This window comes from Colletotrichum abscissum (assembly GCF_030869225.1).
Source record: "Colletotrichum abscissum strain IMI 504890 chromosome Unknown Scaffold_17.1, whole genome shotgun sequence".
Lineage (NCBI taxonomy): Eukaryota > Fungi > Ascomycota > Sordariomycetes > Glomerellales > Glomerellaceae > Colletotrichum > Colletotrichum abscissum.
In genome coordinates, this window is record NW_026850065.1 from 432102 (window position 1) to 449625 (window position 17524).

The 17524-nt window shown below is 52.7% G+C and overlaps 7 protein-coding genes across 7 annotated transcripts; 2 read left to right on the forward strand and 5 right to left on the reverse strand.

Moving 5' to 3' along the window:
- Window positions 1-54: 54 nt before the first annotated feature.
- CABS01_07811 (glycylpeptide N-tetradecanoyltransferase) lies at window positions 55-1234 on the reverse strand (the record flags this gene model as incomplete). The annotated part of the gene is made up of 3 exons (XM_060541173.1): window positions 55-930; window positions 1000-1168; window positions 1224-1234. The coding sequence occupies 3 exons, from the start codon at window positions 1232-1234 to the stop codon at window positions 55-57; spliced, it is 1056 nt and encodes a 351-aa protein (XP_060402673.1).
- Window positions 1235-2465: 1231 nt separating this feature from the next.
- Window positions 2466-5222, forward strand: CABS01_07812 (uncharacterized protein; the record flags this gene model as incomplete). Its single annotated transcript, XM_060541174.1, has 1 exon — window positions 2466-5222. The coding sequence occupies one exon, from the start codon at window positions 2466-2468 to the stop codon at window positions 5220-5222; it is 2757 nt and encodes a 918-aa protein (XP_060402674.1).
- A 551-nt stretch (window positions 5223-5773) lies between these two features.
- Window positions 5774-6574, reverse strand: CABS01_07813 (short chain dehydrogenase; the record flags this gene model as incomplete). The annotated part of the gene is made up of 1 exon (XM_060541175.1): window positions 5774-6574. The coding sequence occupies one exon, from the start codon at window positions 6572-6574 to the stop codon at window positions 5774-5776; it is 801 nt and encodes a 266-aa protein (XP_060402675.1).
- A 730-nt stretch (window positions 6575-7304) lies between these two features.
- CABS01_07814 (heterokaryon incompatibility protein) lies at window positions 7305-9833 on the forward strand (the record flags this gene model as incomplete). Its single annotated transcript, XM_060541176.1, has 1 exon — window positions 7305-9833. One exon carries the CDS (start codon window positions 7305-7307, stop codon window positions 9831-9833), a length of 2529 nt encoding a protein of 842 aa, XP_060402676.1.
- A 1448-nt stretch (window positions 9834-11281) lies between these two features.
- Window positions 11282-11482, reverse strand: CABS01_07815 (uncharacterized protein; the record flags this gene model as incomplete). The annotated part of the gene is made up of 1 exon (XM_060541177.1): window positions 11282-11482. The coding sequence occupies one exon, from the start codon at window positions 11480-11482 to the stop codon at window positions 11282-11284; it is 201 nt and encodes a 66-aa protein (XP_060402677.1).
- Window positions 11483-13088: 1606 nt separating this feature from the next.
- CABS01_07816 (carboxypeptidase cpdS) lies at window positions 13089-14993 on the reverse strand (the record flags this gene model as incomplete). Its single annotated transcript, XM_060541178.1, has 5 exons — window positions 13089-13237; window positions 13300-14456; window positions 14522-14569; window positions 14632-14746; window positions 14798-14993. 5 exons carry the CDS (start codon window positions 14991-14993, stop codon window positions 13089-13091), a joined length of 1665 nt encoding a protein of 554 aa, XP_060402678.1.
- Window positions 14994-16390: 1397 nt separating this feature from the next.
- On the reverse strand, window positions 16391-17164 carry CABS01_07817 (uncharacterized protein; the record flags this gene model as incomplete). The annotated part of the gene is made up of 2 exons (XM_060541179.1): window positions 16391-16872; window positions 16933-17164. The coding sequence occupies 2 exons, from the start codon at window positions 17162-17164 to the stop codon at window positions 16391-16393; spliced, it is 714 nt and encodes a 237-aa protein (XP_060402679.1).
- Window positions 17165-17524: the final 360 nt, after the last annotated feature.

Genomic DNA, 17524 nt, shown 5'->3' on the forward strand with positions numbered 1-17524 from the left:
CCATGCTCTAATCTCTGGGTTTCCGCCCAGCGGCTACACCAAATCCACGCAATCCTAAGCACTCATCTTTTCCACCGTTGCGATCCTTTCCTCCAACCACTTGTTCATCCACGGCACCCTATCCATAATGGGTGCATGCCCCATGCCCTCCACGAACTCTACGACACCCGGCTGCAGATGCTCAGCCAGTAACCTCCCGTGATGCGAGTCGATCATGACATCGCCTAGCCCGTGAACGACGGCGATGCGCTCCCTGCCGACCTGGTCCGCGAGCTGTTTTAGTTGGGCAGGCGACTTGTGATGCCACCCCGCCGCAACGAGCTGCTGCAGAAACCCACGGATACTGAACAACCCAGGCGTGTTCCTCTTGATCAGCTCCTGCGCCTGGAACCGCTGGAAATTACTCTCGAACCGACCGTACCCCTGCCCGCCGTCCGCCGGGCCACACTTGTACGTCGCGTCGTTGGGCAGCTCGGCCGCCTCGTCGGGCATGACGAGCCAGTCGGCGGGGAAGAGCTTGAGCGAGGTATCCGCGATACTCCGGTCCGCCGATTTGGGGACGAGCATGGCGGCGCGGTCGCGCATGTTTTCGAGGAGAGATTTCGTGTTTTCGATCCAGGGGGCCGTGCAGAGCAACGTCACGGAGGCGAAGAGGTTAGGGGCGGCGAAGGCGAGTTCTTGGGAGATCATGCCGCCCATGGAGATGCCAAAGAGGTGGACGGAGCGGGAGGCGGTCCAGCCTACGTGGGTGAGGACTTCGAGGGCGTCGTGGGCCATTTCGGAGGTGGAGTAGCGGATGTAGGGGACGTCGGACTCGCCCATGCCGCGGTTGTCGAGGATGAGGACGGAGTATTTGGAGGCGTTGTCGTGGCCAAAGTATTTTGTTTGGCGCTGCCATGAGGTTTTGAGGCCTGCCAGGCCCATTATGAACTTTTGGGGTTTGAGTTAGTTCAAGGTCTGACGGGAATGAAAACATGGAAGTGGGTGACGATTGCGTACTATGATCTTTGAGGGGCCGTGGCCGTGGATTTCCCAGGCGATGTTGAAGGGGCCGCCTCGGTCCTTGGCGACGGGACATTTTCCCTTGCGATCGGGTTCGAGGTTCCATATTGTTGAGGAGTATGAGGGATGCCTCATTGTCTCTTCCGCCGTGGGAAAGACTGGTACTCTGGAGATATCGTCAGTATACATGGCCGTTGCTTAGTTAAGTGGCTGAAGCTTACTTTGTCGCCATGGCTGCTGTTCCGGGAGGGATTATAGTGAAGTTGAGAGCTTTGTGGATCTTAGGATAATCCTACACGTGGGTTCAGCGTGGTTATACTAGGTATTGTTCGTGTTCGGGATCAAGAAATCTGGAAACATTTGGAGAACCCCGGATAAGTGGCGTTGAAAGATGTTACAGATGAGTTTGGATCGAACTCGAGGGGGGGCTGTGTATGAGAGCTATGAGCTAGGTATGTGAGCTGAAGAGTGAGAGAGAGGGAAGCTCGATTCTCGATAGATCCCTGCGCCCGAAGAAAGATGCGACGAAAGAAGCAAGCGTTTCTTAATAACGACTTGCAGCTTTAGCGTCCTTGTGGAGGGGGGAAACTGTGCAATCGGATCAGTTTGGCTAAATTACAGAACTGCAGAACATGCGGGCTCTCAAGAGACTAAATGCGATCATGGGATTGTGTCAAGGGCAATGCGGTGCGCAATAGGCGGCTGGTGACGTTGTCCATCGAAGGCGACGGTTATAGAGGTACAGATGTGACACGGGCAGATATGTGGGAATGGAAGTACTCTGGTAACATAGAATCGTGCGACATGGGGGTTCCACTTGGACTATGCCTCGGCATCGGGGAGCTCTCATTCACCGCAGGCAGAGCTCCAGCGCTGACAAGGACGTTGCATGTTGTTGGTTCCTTCAAGTTGATGATCTCTGGGTACCTAGAAGGATATCAGATGAAGCTGGGATATTGTAGTTTGCTATATGAGAGAGCTAGTCCTTCGTTTTCATGTGCACTGATAAGTGTAATAGTCACATTGTAGTTGAAGATGGCGTACCTATTGTAAGACGACTTGAGCCTTTGACTTTCCGGAGAGCCATCCGTGGTGGTATTCGAGGGATACGTACCGCCACAGACGATACTGGAAACGGACAGTTGGAGCTCGAGCCACTTGCTGACTGATGGAGACGCCAAGGGACATCTGCCACGTGGTTGACCGCCTTCTCTACCAATGTGGGCCAATGCGGCAGAATCGATAGCTGGCGCAACTGCGACGCTGCTTACCCTGCACGCTGCTGCTGGCCGTTTCGTTTGCTGGATGATCACCAACGACACCTCTCATCAGCTAGCATCATCCAGAGAAACCAGCATCACCAAACATTCGTCTCTCTAGATCTTCAAGCATTCGAATACGCGAATGCGAAACCTTAAATAACACTCAACATGCTTCACGTATAGCTACGTCTAGGCACCATCATGTGGCTTCCGCTGCCATCAACCGACACCCTGACGCGGCCACGCATCGCCGTGGTCCTCTTCTCTGCTGTCGCTGCGGCGTCTCTGGGCTACTACACCTACCAGGCCAACAGAGACCAGTACGATGAGGTCCCAGGCCCAGGCCTTCACCGAAGCAATGCCGTCCGCCGGAACCACAGAAGATCGCGTCGCAATTCACTCTCCTCCGAAGGCTCCCATGGCGACGAGAATGTCGATCTCGACGCAGAGCGTCCTGCGAACGACGCCGATACGATAGTTGACGGCGGAACGGTTGACGAATGGTGGAACGACCCTAATAGCATGCAACCCCAAGCGCGAGCTGGTCACAACATCGTCAGTCTTCTGTTTAGGGTATCGGAGGACAATGCCAGGCGAAACGCGTGCGTCCATAGAGGATGCGCATGCAATGCCTGCGGCATGGTGCCCATCCGCGGTGTCCGATACCGATGCGCCAATTGTGCCGACTTTGACCTCTGCGAAACCTGCGAATCCCAAGGCGTCCACATCAAGACTCACATCTTCTACAAGATCAAAGTGCCCGCCCCGCCCTTTGGACCCCGCCAGATGCAGCCTGTTTGGTACACCGGTGACCCTGATACACAAATACGGAATCTATCTAAAGGCTTGATGGCTAGACTTAGCAGGGAAACCGGCTTCGAAAGGCCCGAGATTGAAGCTTTCTGGGAACAGTTTACGTACATGGCGAACACGGAATGGCGCGAGGACCCCGACGAGCTGGCGCTGGCCATGGACAAGAAGACCTTTGAGCGATGTCTGGTTCCATCGGGTGGCTCTAGACACGCAACACCAAACCTCATCCACGACCGCATGTTCTCGTTCTATGACACCAACAACGACGACCTCATTGGCTTCACAGAGTTTCTCCACGGTCTTGCATACCGCAAACGCAAGGACAAGCTGCGCAAAATCTTCGAAGGCTATGATATAGACGGAGACGGTTTTGTCAACCGCCGCGACTTCCTACGTATGTTCCGCGCATACTACGTCCTCTACAAGCAGATGCACCGCGACATTCTCGACGGACTCGACGATCAGCTTATGGGCAGCACCGAAGCACAGCAGCTCGTCACCAGTAGACAACCCCTGAGTAGCCTGTTTGGCCGAGAGGGTAGAGTGCCTCGCGCTGATGGCAATAACCGCAGTGAGGGCAAGATCTTCCACCCAAATGGAGATGTGGAGCTGGAACCGGGTAGGCGTGGTGTCGTGAGCGACAATAGGGTCGATACCTCAGGACGAGAAGATGTGCTTACTCGGCTGTTCGCGCCTTACATCGGAAGTCCCTGGTCTCTCCAAATGCGATCTCCTGATAGCGAGCCTGACACGCCATACTGGGATGCTTTGCTAAACCCGCCTACCACCATTGACGACCTTCCTGCTCTGCTTACTGGGCAACGTCGTGAACGCAATGGCATTGATTTCGACTTTGAGATCGAGATGGGCAGCTCAGATGGTGAAGAAGGAGGTAACAACAATTCGGATGCGGAAAACAGGAGTCAACCAGGTGACGATCCGGCACAAGTCAACGGCACCACAAACCACAATCAGAGAGTTGATCCCGATCAGTTCACCAACGCAATGCCTACCGAGAGCCAGCTCAGAGCTCAGGTTATCAACCATAAGAGGCAGACGGCCCCTGATATCGAGCGGAAAAGGCGGCAAGCTGCTAGAAAACAGTTGCACGACAGATGGAAGAGAAGGCAGTTTTACCTTGACGAAGAAGAGGGTGGCCTTGCCCCCGATGGCTGGCAATCCGATGAAGATGTCTTGGTGAACCTCAATGGTGTTGCGGAAAGCTCAAAAGCGGCACAACAGCAGACATTACCTCCTCGATCTCGATCGTCGTCAAAGGTTCGCTTCGCAGAAGATATGGATGACTACGAGATCCGATCCAATCCCTCGACATCTTCTAGGAGCGTGCCCGAGCGTTGGGGAGGCATGGAGATTCCTGATGAGGAACGCGACGCAGGCAGGGAGATCCTCTACCAGGTCACGCAGCAGGCCTTCAACGAGCTCCTTGATGCTATATTCAAGGACAAGGAGAACTTGGCCGTCAAGGCAGCTGCGACCAAGGCAAAACGAGATAAGAACAGGCCTCTGTTCGAGCACTTGACTGTCGCTGAGCCGAAGCGCAAGGTGGTCGAGCCACGACAACCGAGAAAGGCCCTAGACGAGGATAAACCTGTTGCCGAAAGAACCCTGGAAGAACTTCTGATGACTAGCGGTTACAGAATCGGGGAGAATGGCGAAACGGAAAACGTTCCCATCTTAGAAGAGCGTCAGAGGGTGGAAGAAGTCATTGACTCGGATGAGGATGATGTTGAGGTGAATGAAGACAACGAGGAAGACGTCTCGACCGTGGAGGAAGTCGAGTATCGGGACCCTACTATGCCTCAGTTCCGTCCGAACAGCGAGGCGGATGAGCCTATGTCTCCTGGAAGCACCCCGCCCACTTCAGACGACTCCTCGTTGTCGACTAAGGGACTCAAGTCGCCCTTGCAGGGAAAGACACCGAAGTGTTCCAAGGAGTCAAAAACCATTCCGCACTTTACGCTGCTGGAATGGAAACGGCTTGATTTAGCCGAGAAGGAAGCTGCCGATCGCGGCGGCTGGGGCAAGCTCAGCTTCGATGAGTTTGAGGAGATCTACAAGAGCCAGGAGAACGCTGGTAATCGTCTGGACTACCTTGGTAGCTGGGTCGACTTTTGCATCCCCTAGCGCGAAGGAAACAACAGGAGACAGGCTGACCAATTACGGCCCTGGCCGACACCGTTTCTCGAAGCATACGCTGCCGAAGATTGCCCCATGGAATACGAGGAATGCGATGAATCCTTGGGATGGGAGGATTCATTGGGATCTTTTGATAGTGACAGCCCGTCTGATCATTTCACTGATAGCGATGTCCCCTCGAGCATGGTACAGAGTTTTTCAAGCTTGGTGAGACATGCTGCAGTGGACGCGGATGTAGATGCAGATCAGAGACGGCTATGGGGTTGATGCTCGGGCTGCCTTGCACCAGTGTGGTGACTGTATCCTGCATGATAGAAGCTGAAAGGCTTCAGCGTCAACAACATCGTCTTGAGTATTGCATTAGAGCGTTTACTCTCAACCCGGAGTTTTGAAAACAGGGGAAAATGTATATTACTAGGCACTTGCAAATGATCCGCCAGCCAAGCAAAAGTTTTATTGTGTGTTTGAGATTGTTCTTGCGAAAAGAGTGACACTGATTTTGCCATGAATGAGAAGAGCCCTACTAGAACGCCTTCCACTTACGATGACAAGATTCTTCCACCCTCAGTAAAGATGGTCGCACCAGTAATGTTCCCATCCTTCATCAAATACAGATACGCCTCCGCTACGTCCTCGGGCCGTCCAAGCCTCCTAGTCAGCGTCTTGCTTCGGAACCTCTCGATGGCCGCCTCAGGCAGCGTCTGGAACAGCTCCGTCGTCACAGGCCCCGAGGAGACGAGGTTCACACGCACGGGGGCGAGGTTAAAAGACAGGCCCCTGACCAGCCCTTCCATCGCGCCCGAGGCACAGTCGGCGACGGCCCAGCCTGGCATGGGTCTGTGGGAGCTGGAGCCGTTTGTCAGGGTCAGCGAGGTGTCTGGTCCGCGTGTGATGTATTTCTCCGTGGAGAGGAGGCCGGCGAGAATCGTGGGCGCGTAGGCTCTCATGGAGAGGGACGCGGTGATGTGGGAGGGTCGCGTGTCCGGGAGGGAGGGAAGGGGAGAAGATGCGTCTGCGGTGTAGAGGATGTGGTCAATCTTGAGGGAGCCGTTTGATGTTGCTTTGTCGAGGAGGCGTGTGAGGTTGGCGTGCAGGTTTTCGAGGTCTGCGAGGTCGATTGTGTGGGTTCTGAGCTGGTTGTTCTTGGTGGAGGGGTAGGTTGAACGCAGGCGGGCTTCGGCAGCGGCGAGTTTGGAGGGGTTGGAGGAGGCTAGGATTACGGTGGCGGCGTGTTCGAGGGATGCTTCTGCTGCTGCGTAGCCTAGGCCTGAGGAGCCTCCTATTATTAGGATGCGTTTGTTGGCGAGTTTGAAGGTGTATTTGGCGGGTTGGGTGGACATTGTAAAGGATTTGTGAAGGGGGAATGATGGTGTCTGGATTGATGGAGAGTAAGATGATGGTAGTTTCTTGCTTGGAGATGAATGATCGGAGGCTGTCGTATGAGAAGTTGCAAGCTCTTCTTTGATGCAGTCTTGGATTTAAGCTGTCTTTTACGGGTTGGATGAGCTGTATTAATGCTTCGATTTGTTCATGTTCTTCCACCGAAGCGGGCGGACAAGATCGGCACTGTATCTTGAGAACATACTATGATATTGGTAAACCCACTGCATCAATCACGTCAATGGAGCTTGAGCCGAACTTTGACAGCTGAAGATGGTCTTTTGGTGCCGCATTTCGCCATGACTTTGTCCGCACTGCGTCTCGCCCGCCGTATTCGTAGAGACTTCGGTATCGCGTTCGGACACCGAACGGACCAGCGATCATTTTTCGGCGCCTTAGTATGGGGAGGAAGCTTGGTGGACGGGGCCGAACCTACTTAATTTGGACTACGCTCGTCCGATAGTTGCGCCGCTCGTAGACTCCAAGGCCGCGCATCCCGCGGAGTGGGCCTCCCAAATGGACCCATATATTCCGACCTCCGCCGGATGCCGGACCCGGATGGAACCCTTCAGCCGCCCCATAATCTGACTGCTCCACAACAACTCCAGCCCCCGCCAAAGCTGACACCGGTCACGATGGCGGCCACTGGTCGTCCATCACCTCGGCGCTTTCAACCGCGTAGACCCCCGTATGAATCGCGTCGAGCCTTTCGCAGGGCGCGTGCGGCGCCTGTCGCTTTCGCTCCGCATCCCAGATGATCAGCCGTCGCCTCTACGTCGTCTACCCAAGCATCTGATCCCATTTTTGCCGTACCTCGACCGCCCGGATACCTCCCACGCCAGCGAAGAACGTATTCCCGCCGGAAAACATGCTTTGCGCCTGTCTACCATGGCCTTCTGGCTGCGCGCCTGCGCCAGCTCCCACGGCGACCACTGTGTTCCTCCCCCGCGGCCAGGTGCTGCTCGTCCGCTGTGGTTGATTGACGTACGTGCCTATTGCTTAGTCGCAGTGAAAGATGACCGTGAAGAGGAGAACTCTTCTGTTTCACTGTATCCCTACGTGGCGCTGAGTTATGTCTGGGGCCAGGCGTCAAGCGCGACCGCGACGCTTGCCAACATCGCCGCTCTTCAGAGCCCGGGGGCTCTTGATGGTCAGGATATTCCAGCTACGATATGGGAAGCTATGGAACTGACGCGGCTTCTTGGTGAGCGATATCTCTGGGTTGATAGGCTCTGTATTGTGCAAGATGACAAGGATGCGAAGCCTGCTCAGCTGCTGGGTATGGCGGACATTTACGGCGGTGCCACCCTGACTATTGTTGCTGCGCAGGGGCGCGGTGCGGATGAGCCTTTACATCATGGGCTGGTCGATGAGACCGAGGAAGAAGGGGCCGAAAGCGGCCAAGGCGCGCTGCCTTGTCTGGAGGAGGTCTCCCCCGAGGAATGGGCGCAACGTCTGCGAGAGTCTAGGGAGGGGCTGCCGCGTTCTCCCCGAAGAGTAGTGTCTTCAGAGGATGAATACTACGGCTCACCCTTGTACTATGGATACCAACCGGATCGAAGTCAACAAGCTGATGCTGATGATGACCATATGGCAGCCAACGAGCAATACCTGCCTTTCACTATGGGATACGGCGGCTCACCTCACTACATAGGGTGCGGCTCACCGTACGATTCACCTTCCCCCATGGATATCGAGTCACCCAATTTTCTTCCCACGTCGCCCTCATACACTGAAGTCGAGTCGCCGGTGGTAAACGAATGGAACTCGCCTCCATCCCCTGTCAACGAGCCACTAGCTATTCCTCAAGAGGGCACAGATCCTCCGCCCGACGTGCCTGACACATTCTCCGCCACGGAGATGCCGAACGTTCGCCGTCAACGAGAGGTGGATGCGCATCGCGCGATTATGGAGGGGCATGCTCGGGACTTGGTCAACACGGCGTGGTGTCAGAGAGGCTGGACGTTTCAAGAGCTCATGTTTTCTCGACGACAACTTGTTTTTCACAATGACACCGTCAACTGGCAGTGTCATTGCGCGTCCTGGCATGAGAATCAAAAACACATAGTGACGGGGCCTTGTAGTGGCGTTGAAGAGAATGAGCAGCACAGCAAGGACAACAGCAAGGACGACGGTATCGAGAACGGTAACGACAATAGAGTCTCTGCCCCATCGTCGACTGAGCTTCTACCTTGCGTCTCCCCGTGGCCTGACTTCCACCGGTACGCCAGGCTCGTCGCGCTGTATAACAAACGAGTCCTAACATACGACCACGACGTCCACGATGCTTTCGCTGGGGTCCTATCCGCATTTGGTCAATCATTTCCCGGCGGTTTTATCTGTGGTCTGCCTCGCATCTTCTTCGACGCCGCGCTGCTATGGCAGCCTTACGACCCTTTAGTCCGTCGCACTAGCGATCTCTCCTCCGCTCTACCGAGTTGGTCGTGGATGGGGTGGCAGGGGAATCTTCAGTCCGAGAGCTGGCGCAGTGGTTATCGATATCTGCGCGGCGGAAACCCCGGCGATTCGGACGACTTTTGGCAGCCTGATTCTTGGCAGACCCGGCGGACTGTCGTGTGGTCGTACTCGTTGACCGTTGATGGGGAACGATTTCCAGTGGGAGATGAGACCGCCGAGTTCATGGATGATCCGGCATCAAAAGGGTGGTGTGAGAAATACTGCCAAAGGGCCCAGAAGCCATACTTCACTCATCCTCAGGCGGGAGCACAGGAATTCTGGTTTCCTATCCCTCTAGCCACAATGGCCAGCATCAACGATAGTCCTCCGTCGTGCCAGCCCGCTTACCTGCATGGTCTCACCCGACGGGGATCCCTCCAGATTAGCAGACTATTCCACGATCACCGCACTTCGCAGTGCGTATGCGCGACTCTGTGCGACTCGAATGGCCGTTGGGCTGGCGTGCTGAGACTCAACGCTGCCTCTTCAGATTCCGATGACTTTTACGGAGCAGCAGTCGGCGAGACGTGCGGGCTGGTCGAAATCTCGGCGGGATCTGCGGAGAACCAACCAAGAGAAGATGTTGACTTTGACGGGTGGGAGGAAGCTGAGTTCGCGCGGCACGGGGGGGAGTACAAGTTTGTCAACGTCCTGTGGGTTGAGTGGAGGGACGGCTTGGCATACCGCAAGGCATTGGGGCGAGTCTGGGAGGCTGCGTGGGCACGGGTCGCCTTAGAAGGTGTGCAGATCACCCTTGGGTGATATATGAAAACGGAGATACATCCACCGTAACATCAGTGCCATAAAGTTATAAGAAGAGATATCGACCTGTAGTGAGTTCTCGCTGTCATTATGGCAAAGGTATTTCCCCTGGACTGTGCTCTGGCATTCGGCCAACAAGCGGTCCATGGTCTGCAGATCCATACCTAGCGAAGGATCCAGTCTGGTACGTTTACGCTGGTGCAAGAGCCTTTTGATAAACGCGCCGAGCTCGTGTCTGATCAGGGTGTACGTTATAACTGTTACGCATTGTCCTTGATTGATCAATTTGGTGGATGTTTCGTCGAAGCTTGAATCGTCTATGTTCAACGGAAGACATGCGTCCTCAATCTCGTGACATATCGCTGGTTCTGTACCATAGTCCAAAGATAGGTTAAGGTCCAAAAGCCAAATAGACATCCATAGCCGTCGTCGGTTTTCCAAATCGAAGGGTGATACCCCGAGTCTTTTGTCAGGATCATGTAGCCTCAAGCCCTGGCCCATGCGGACTGCAAGGCCAGCAAGGTTCCATGTGGAACGAGTTTGATCTGACTGACGCAAGCAATGTACGAAGAGCACAAATGCCTGCAGAACGACCAAGTTCGTGTCTGACAGAAGTTCTGCTTTTGCCAGTGCTTGCTCTGCAGCAACGCGATAATGCGAAAGAAGAGTTGTTTTCTCGTCGCCTAGCAGCTCGCGCACCTAAAACGCGTTAGTTCAAGGTCAAAAACACGCCATGTCACTTGCCTCGTCGGGGGCCATGGAGGTGACAGCTGCAAAGAATATGACAAAAATCAATGCTTCTTCAGTGGCGTCCAGTGATGTTATTCGATTTTGTATTTCTCGAACAACCTTGCCGATGGTTGGAATGTGAAATATCTTAATGACAGGGTCAACATTCTCCATAAAGGTTTGCCAGTAAAACGGGATTTGTGATATGGGCGGGTGGAATGTCGACAAACTCCTGCTCCCTAACGTGGAACTAATCAAAAGGCTAGCGGAAGTCGATTGATTTTTTCCGCGTTCTTCTACAACCGAAGCACTCTCAAAAGCTGGATCTGTAATCAAATTTAGGCAGTCAACATCTGGATTTAAGTCGTTGATATCGAAGAACTAAATGCATGATAAGGTAGTCAGACTAACTTCTCCCAAATAAGGATACACCGAACACACGATCAAACACGGCCAACAACAACATACCATTTGATCCAAGCTAACTAGTTCCTGCCTTTGTATGCTATCAACATCGAGGGGCGATTGAACAGTGTTGTCTTCGATCTGTCGAAGCAGCTTGGGTGGGCTGTCACCAAGGTACCAGCACCGGCCAATCCACAATTCTTCGGGCGCACCTCTTCGAATATTGTCATTTGGCTGGTCCGGGCACGCGCTTCTTGACGAGTGATGTAGGCAACTCGCTTTGCTACGCTGGGTACTCTCACCCAAGCCTTTTCTCAGCCTCGATGTGCCACGTTTGAAGGACGGAAAGACACAAACGACTCCGTGCCGGGTGCAATGGTTGCAAGGGTTTTGTTTGTCGCATCTGACTTTCCTGCGATTACATGTAGTGCATGACCGAGGCCGTTTGGAAAGAGCGGTATTCGCAGGATCGCTGCTCGTGGGTCGTACCAGATTTTCAGTTGAATCAGGCTCATCCGTGAGTCCAGGCAAACCAATAGATGTAGTTGCCGGAAAGTGCCATTGAAAAGTCCCTACCCGAGATAGTCAGACGGATTCTGAGGTGAATCATGTTCTTCTCCAGTAATCAGTGAGGGGCTATTGTAGGTGGAAAGAACCCGCTTTTCGGAAAGTAGTATTTTCTCTCCGTCTCATTGATGTCAACGTGATATAGAGCGCTCGCCATGGGCTGCATAGAAAAAGGCTATGTCATATTCCACGACAGATAATGTTAACAAAGGTATAAGTGGGATACTTGTACTGAATAGTTGTGTGCCTTTTGTCCGTCTCAATGTTGGGCCGTGTGACCCATTTGGTTAGTCGTGCTGGTTGCCTCTATTGCCCGCACATACGCGGGCCAACCTCCACAAAACAGTCTCTTGGACTATCACCAGGAAGGATGCTAGCCCGCGGTCGGAGTTTCGGCTCCTCTGGTAGTCCGCACCTACATAGTGTGGTGTGTCGACGGTACTTAAAGCATCACGAAAAGGTCCTCCCAAGGATATCTTGAAACCAAAGCTCAATAACTTTCTAGCCTTTGAAGCTAACTTCTTATAACATTAAATTCCAACCTATTAAATACTTTGAACTCGTAATGGGTCGATATTGCTCCTCTCTGATGCTGTCTTTGACTTGGCTTCTTGCCATAGCAGGGGCACATGCTGCCTTGAACCCGAAAGGTTGTCTTTTGGAGTCTGTTAGCGGCGAAAGCGCGAGGGCCAAGTTCTCCAATGACGCTACATTCCAGATGGATCACACTCGACCATACAACCTTGATACATGATACGTGCCATTTGCCATCCTTCACCCTCACAGCCCCTCGGAGGTTGCAGTCATTATTGTTTGTGCTTCTCAAAACGATCGCAAGGTGCAAGCTAGAGGGGAAGGACACGGCTACACGAACAAGAGTCAGCTTTCTCTTGACTGAAATTCCAAATAGACTAGTGTTCTGACTGTAGACCTAGGGATTGGTGGCCATGATAGAGCTGTCATAGTTGACGTGAAGAATCTCAACCATGTTCAGGTCAACTCTGATGGCATCGTCAAAGTATGATCAGGAAATAGACTGAAAGATGTCTGCGAGAAGCTTCACACCAATGGAAAGAGATGGATGCCTCACGGATCATCTCCTACTATTGGAATTGGTGAAGTGCTTCAGACTTTGCAATTCGCCATGTCTGTGCAAAAGTCTTTGTCATATTCCATCGCAGCATTGCTCTTTGGAAATTATCTATTGTGACAGTTTGTAAGATGGCATCATGGATGGCAGACCAAATACTCGTACTTAGGCAGAGAACAGTCATTGTTCGAATCTCCGTCCACTATTATCAAAAGAAACTCGGCTAGCTACGCGAGTGCACGACATCAGAATGACTACCTCGTCAGAGTCGCTTCTATGTCACAAGGAGAATCTTTTCGGATGCGAGGTTCAGGTAGTTTGTATTCAAGCGCCATGGAAGCCTTTGATGCCACTTGAACCACTTGAGATTTCTATATGCACCGTGATGAAATCCGGTCGTAAATAGACCCCAAATCGTACCCGAGAGCCTCGAAGATGTCGACTGATATACCTGCTAAAGCCTTCTAGTGAGAAGTAGACCCGTGCGTCGTGTTTGACCCCGTGAAGTCACCTGGAAGGGCAGTAAACATGAGATCGCTGGTCAAGTCCGTAACGCGGCCAAGAAGCTGTTCTAAGAGACGGTATCCGGCTCCTTGAGCGTATTGAGGTAGTTCTATGAAGCCGAAGGTTAGTACATTCTTGGTAGGGTTCGTCTTGGCTGATTTGGTTACTGACCGTGTCCGGCATTAAAAACACGAGCGAAGGTGAGGCCGCGTTGTGCAACCCAATCACCAATCTTTCCAGCCGCACTCTGGGAAGATAGGTCGCTGTAGGCTGTAGGGAGGAAGAAGGTCTTGGACGGGAACTCATCGAAGCCTTGCTGTCCGTTCCAAGTCATGTTCTGAAGCACCATGAGCGTACCATTGGTAGGCACACGGAAGTCAAGGTTACCACTGGCGATTATGAAGTTGTTTGTATGCTCAATGACGCGGGTCAGAGCGCCGGAGGCGAAGGGGTCAAGACTGATATCGCCAGTGGGACCAAACGGGTTCTCATCGGAGCACTTCTTCCAGTCTCTCTGCCCGGTGGGAATGTGGATGGCCTTACGCATCTCCGGAAGGTTGAGGTAGGAGTGCCAGTCTGCCTTGTCAAAGCTGAGGGGTACAGAGGCGTTGTCGCCCTCGGCGGCCCAACTGAGGGGATCCGATGGATTGGGGCAGCCCTGAGAGATGTGGTAGATATTAGCACAAGGGCTAACTTCCCCGAGACCTTCGTAGACAATAGACGAGATTGCACAGTCATCGCTGTTGTTTCCGGGTGGGAAGGGACCCTTGGGAGGGAAGGTGAAGTATTTCTCGCGCATATCGGCGTAGCCGCATTCTTTGTCGGCAGCACTGATCCGGTCGTAATAGTTGCCAACGCCAGGATACAGGCCCATAACATTGTTGTACTCCTCGACGAAGGGCAAGGAAACCGCATGCTGTTGGAAGTCACCAGGATCAGATCTGATGTACGGGCTAAACATCAGGGCACCGGAGAGATTGTAGTCGGCAGACTGGTTGGACTTGATCATGGCGTCACCAATGTAGGGGATGTAGTGGCCAGCATAGCTTTCGCCAGTGAGATGAGTCTTGCGGCCCTTGGTTCCGAAGGTCTCCATCCAGTTGTGGTAGAAGCCGAGGAACTGCTGGGCGGTCTCCTCCTCCGTATTGACTCCAGGTTTACCGACTGAGAAACCAGTGCCAGCGGGCTGGTCGACGTAGAGCACATTTGAGAGCTGGGACCAGCTGAAAATGTTGTAAACCGGGCGGTAAGCTGAAGGGAACCAGGTGAAAGGTCCGTTCTCCTGGACCAGTCCGATGCAAGAACTGCATCCCGGGCCTCCATTCAACCTTGCAGAGGAGTCATTATGCGACTAGGTCCAAGGAAATGTCTCCTGGGGTTCGAGGAAACTCACCAAATGGTGACCTCCTCAGATGCATCTGGATTGGTGCTAGGGAAGTACCTGTTGGAATGAGTGTCAATATCGTAAGATAGATGGCGACTTAGACAGGTATATATACTTACCAGAAGAAGAGTTGACGAGTCTCGTTGGATGCTTTCGAGATCGGGATTTGGCCAGCATATGATTCGCCCAGATCCCAGTCAACCAGTGGAATAGACGTGCCATTCACGAGGTACTCTTTGTAATATCAGCCTACGGAAGGGGGAAGTCGAGGTTGGGTGGGCATACTCTCAGTCTTATCATTCAGGTATTGGTACTTCTCGGTGTTTTGACGACGCTCAAGATGGTGGCGTACAGGCAACCGCTTGGCCTCCGCAAGTTTCTTGACCGGGTTGAAGCCGTCGACTCGCCAAGAATCGGCCAAGACGGTGGTGCAAGGCAACAATGCCAGCAACAGGTGACGGATGGACATCGCGGAAACCATGGTGACACAGAGTTGGTGGGCTGAATGAGGCTGACCAGAACCTCCCTCAGAGGAGGGTTGAACTGATCTTGATAAACACCTCAAATTGGCTTCGACACGGGCCAATGGCTTTGGACGATGAGCTACTGACAGCACTGCAACATCGGCTACCAAAGGTTCCTCAAATCATATATTTCAGTTTGCCCAATGCACAGCAGGAAGCTTAGCTACTAGGATAACATTTGGCTTCCGCAAGCTAAGCTTCTCGTAATCCGAGCCGATGACTGTCTTACCATGTCAGATAAGGGACCGATTGCTGGCACGGTACGCATGGATGAATCATAGGCGACTCTTCTCGCTGAAACTCAAACGCAATCAACCCTAATCTATCGTCGATATGCCCCTGAATGCTAAGCTTTCCAAGAGGAATTGGGCTAGGAAACCCTCCTCAATTAAACTCATCGGTAGGTTATCCCGTGGAACCACTCCAGCATCTCAATCGCAAGACAAACGGAAACTCCAAACAACCCTACATCCGGATCATCCGGTGAGAGTGCGATATTTTGAGGGACCGAGGACGGGCATGATTAATAAAACTTTAACCGTCTATACGAGCCGAGTCGAACTTTCCGTTGGGCGATCCATTGGGGCCGATCTAGGGACACCCTCTGAGATCCGAAACTGATTTGACCACCCGTGCATGGGGTTTGGACGACGAACGTCGACTGAAGATGATTTAAGCTTGATGAATATGGGATGAACATTCCATCCCGCTTGCCAAGAACGATCGGATGTGGTGCATTGTTCAACTTTCCGACGCAACCGATTACGGCAGCTTGGCTTCGACTTTCTTGGTATGTGCGGATTGAGGTACTTAGGGTGCCGGTTTCCGGCGGCCCGTAATTTCCGGGAAAACTGAAGATCATGTCGCTGTAAAGCTTGCTGAGCAGCGCTATGGCTCAATCAGGAATGTGCTTTAGTGATTTGATTTCGATAAGTGAGCATGTTAATCACCGCTGCCATTCTTGTCTTAGAGAGCGAGTTTATTTCCAGCCTGAACGTTGTCATGTGCATCGGTAATAGTCTCATTTTGCTGGCTTTTCTTCCAAAATTTGATTACCAAATTAGGCAACCTTCTGCATCCTTCTCGCGGGTTTTTATTGTTTATGGTGAGCTTCGTAGAAGAGTTCATGTCTTCTTGCTGTATGGCGGTAGATTATTTTGCCAACATCTATTATTTCGCAAGTCCATTTATCCCGTCTCTGTTCCACGTCGTAGCGCGATTCTCGGTTTGGGAATTGCACGCTCGCTTGCTCTCCGCTGGACCGAGCAGAGCTCACGATAAAGGCTCATATTACATTTATATCTGTCTTAGTTGATCATGGCTAGCGCATGTCGTCGTTTATGCATCCCATGCCTCATTCGTGGTCCTTCATCCAGTCCATCAATTCCTGCCAGTTCACGCATTGATGTTCAGTACCGAACCCCGTTACACCGCCCACCGCAGGGTCGCCAACCTCCACAGTCAGGTCAGGTCTGCAAAGAATGGACTGGCGGACAAGGTCCAAACAGTGTCCTATATGATACATATCTTTGACGTGATTATGATCGGGAGAAGTGTCGTGGCCTGTGTTATGGTCTGCCTTGTGATCTGCAGGGTGCGACCCATTGTTGACTTGCTCCATGATGTCAGGCCGCGCCTCATATAGTGCTTGACGGATCATGTCGAGACAGTGAAGTTGGTGGAACACCGCTATGCAGCTTTTTTGCGGCGCAAGCTTGGAGTGTTGAAAGAAGCCACCCTCCTTAGGAAGAAGCGAGGCCCAAGCTTCATCGACTTGTGCGGATGGTGGCATAGCATAATTGAGATCTAACTCAAAAGTTCTGCTTATGGTTGATACTGTGCGGGATTAGAGTTGTGAGAAAGGAACGTGCATGTGGACGCCGGGTGGTCTCTTACATCGCATCTCAGACTTAACGGGCTCAACGCCGTAATAATCTGGCGTAGCTTTGCTAGGCGCGGTATGTCTGCTGAGCCCCGCCACTAAGACGAGGAGTATCGCGTAAAAAAGGTGGACTCTGACCTTCTGCCAGTACTCCCTCAGCCGCGATTCTCTATGTTGGACACTCTCGCCATTATCAATGGCTTGGTCAACTCGCGCGTACTGATGAGACTTATTCCAAGACGACATCGTGTAGCTTAGGGGTATTTTTGGCTTGCGTGAATACCGAACGCCAGATGGAAGAGAGACGGCAGAGAAAGGAGCTTCCCTACCATCTTTATGAGCTAGGAGCACGGGAAGGGTAGGATATTGATCGTCCAATCTCTGACAGGGCGATCCTCCTCGAGCGAGTCCCACCATCACGACTCGCAACGTGCAAGGTGCTTTGAATGTCGAATAGCATCCATTCATTCAGGCATTGATAAGTGGTCAAGCGGTCCGAGGAACCCCACCAATTCATTAAGAACGGGCAGAACCACCTTTCGCTGACTCGCACAGCTGCCCGCTGCTTTCGTTGTCCATTCACTCCCGGACAGCCTCAAAGAGGAA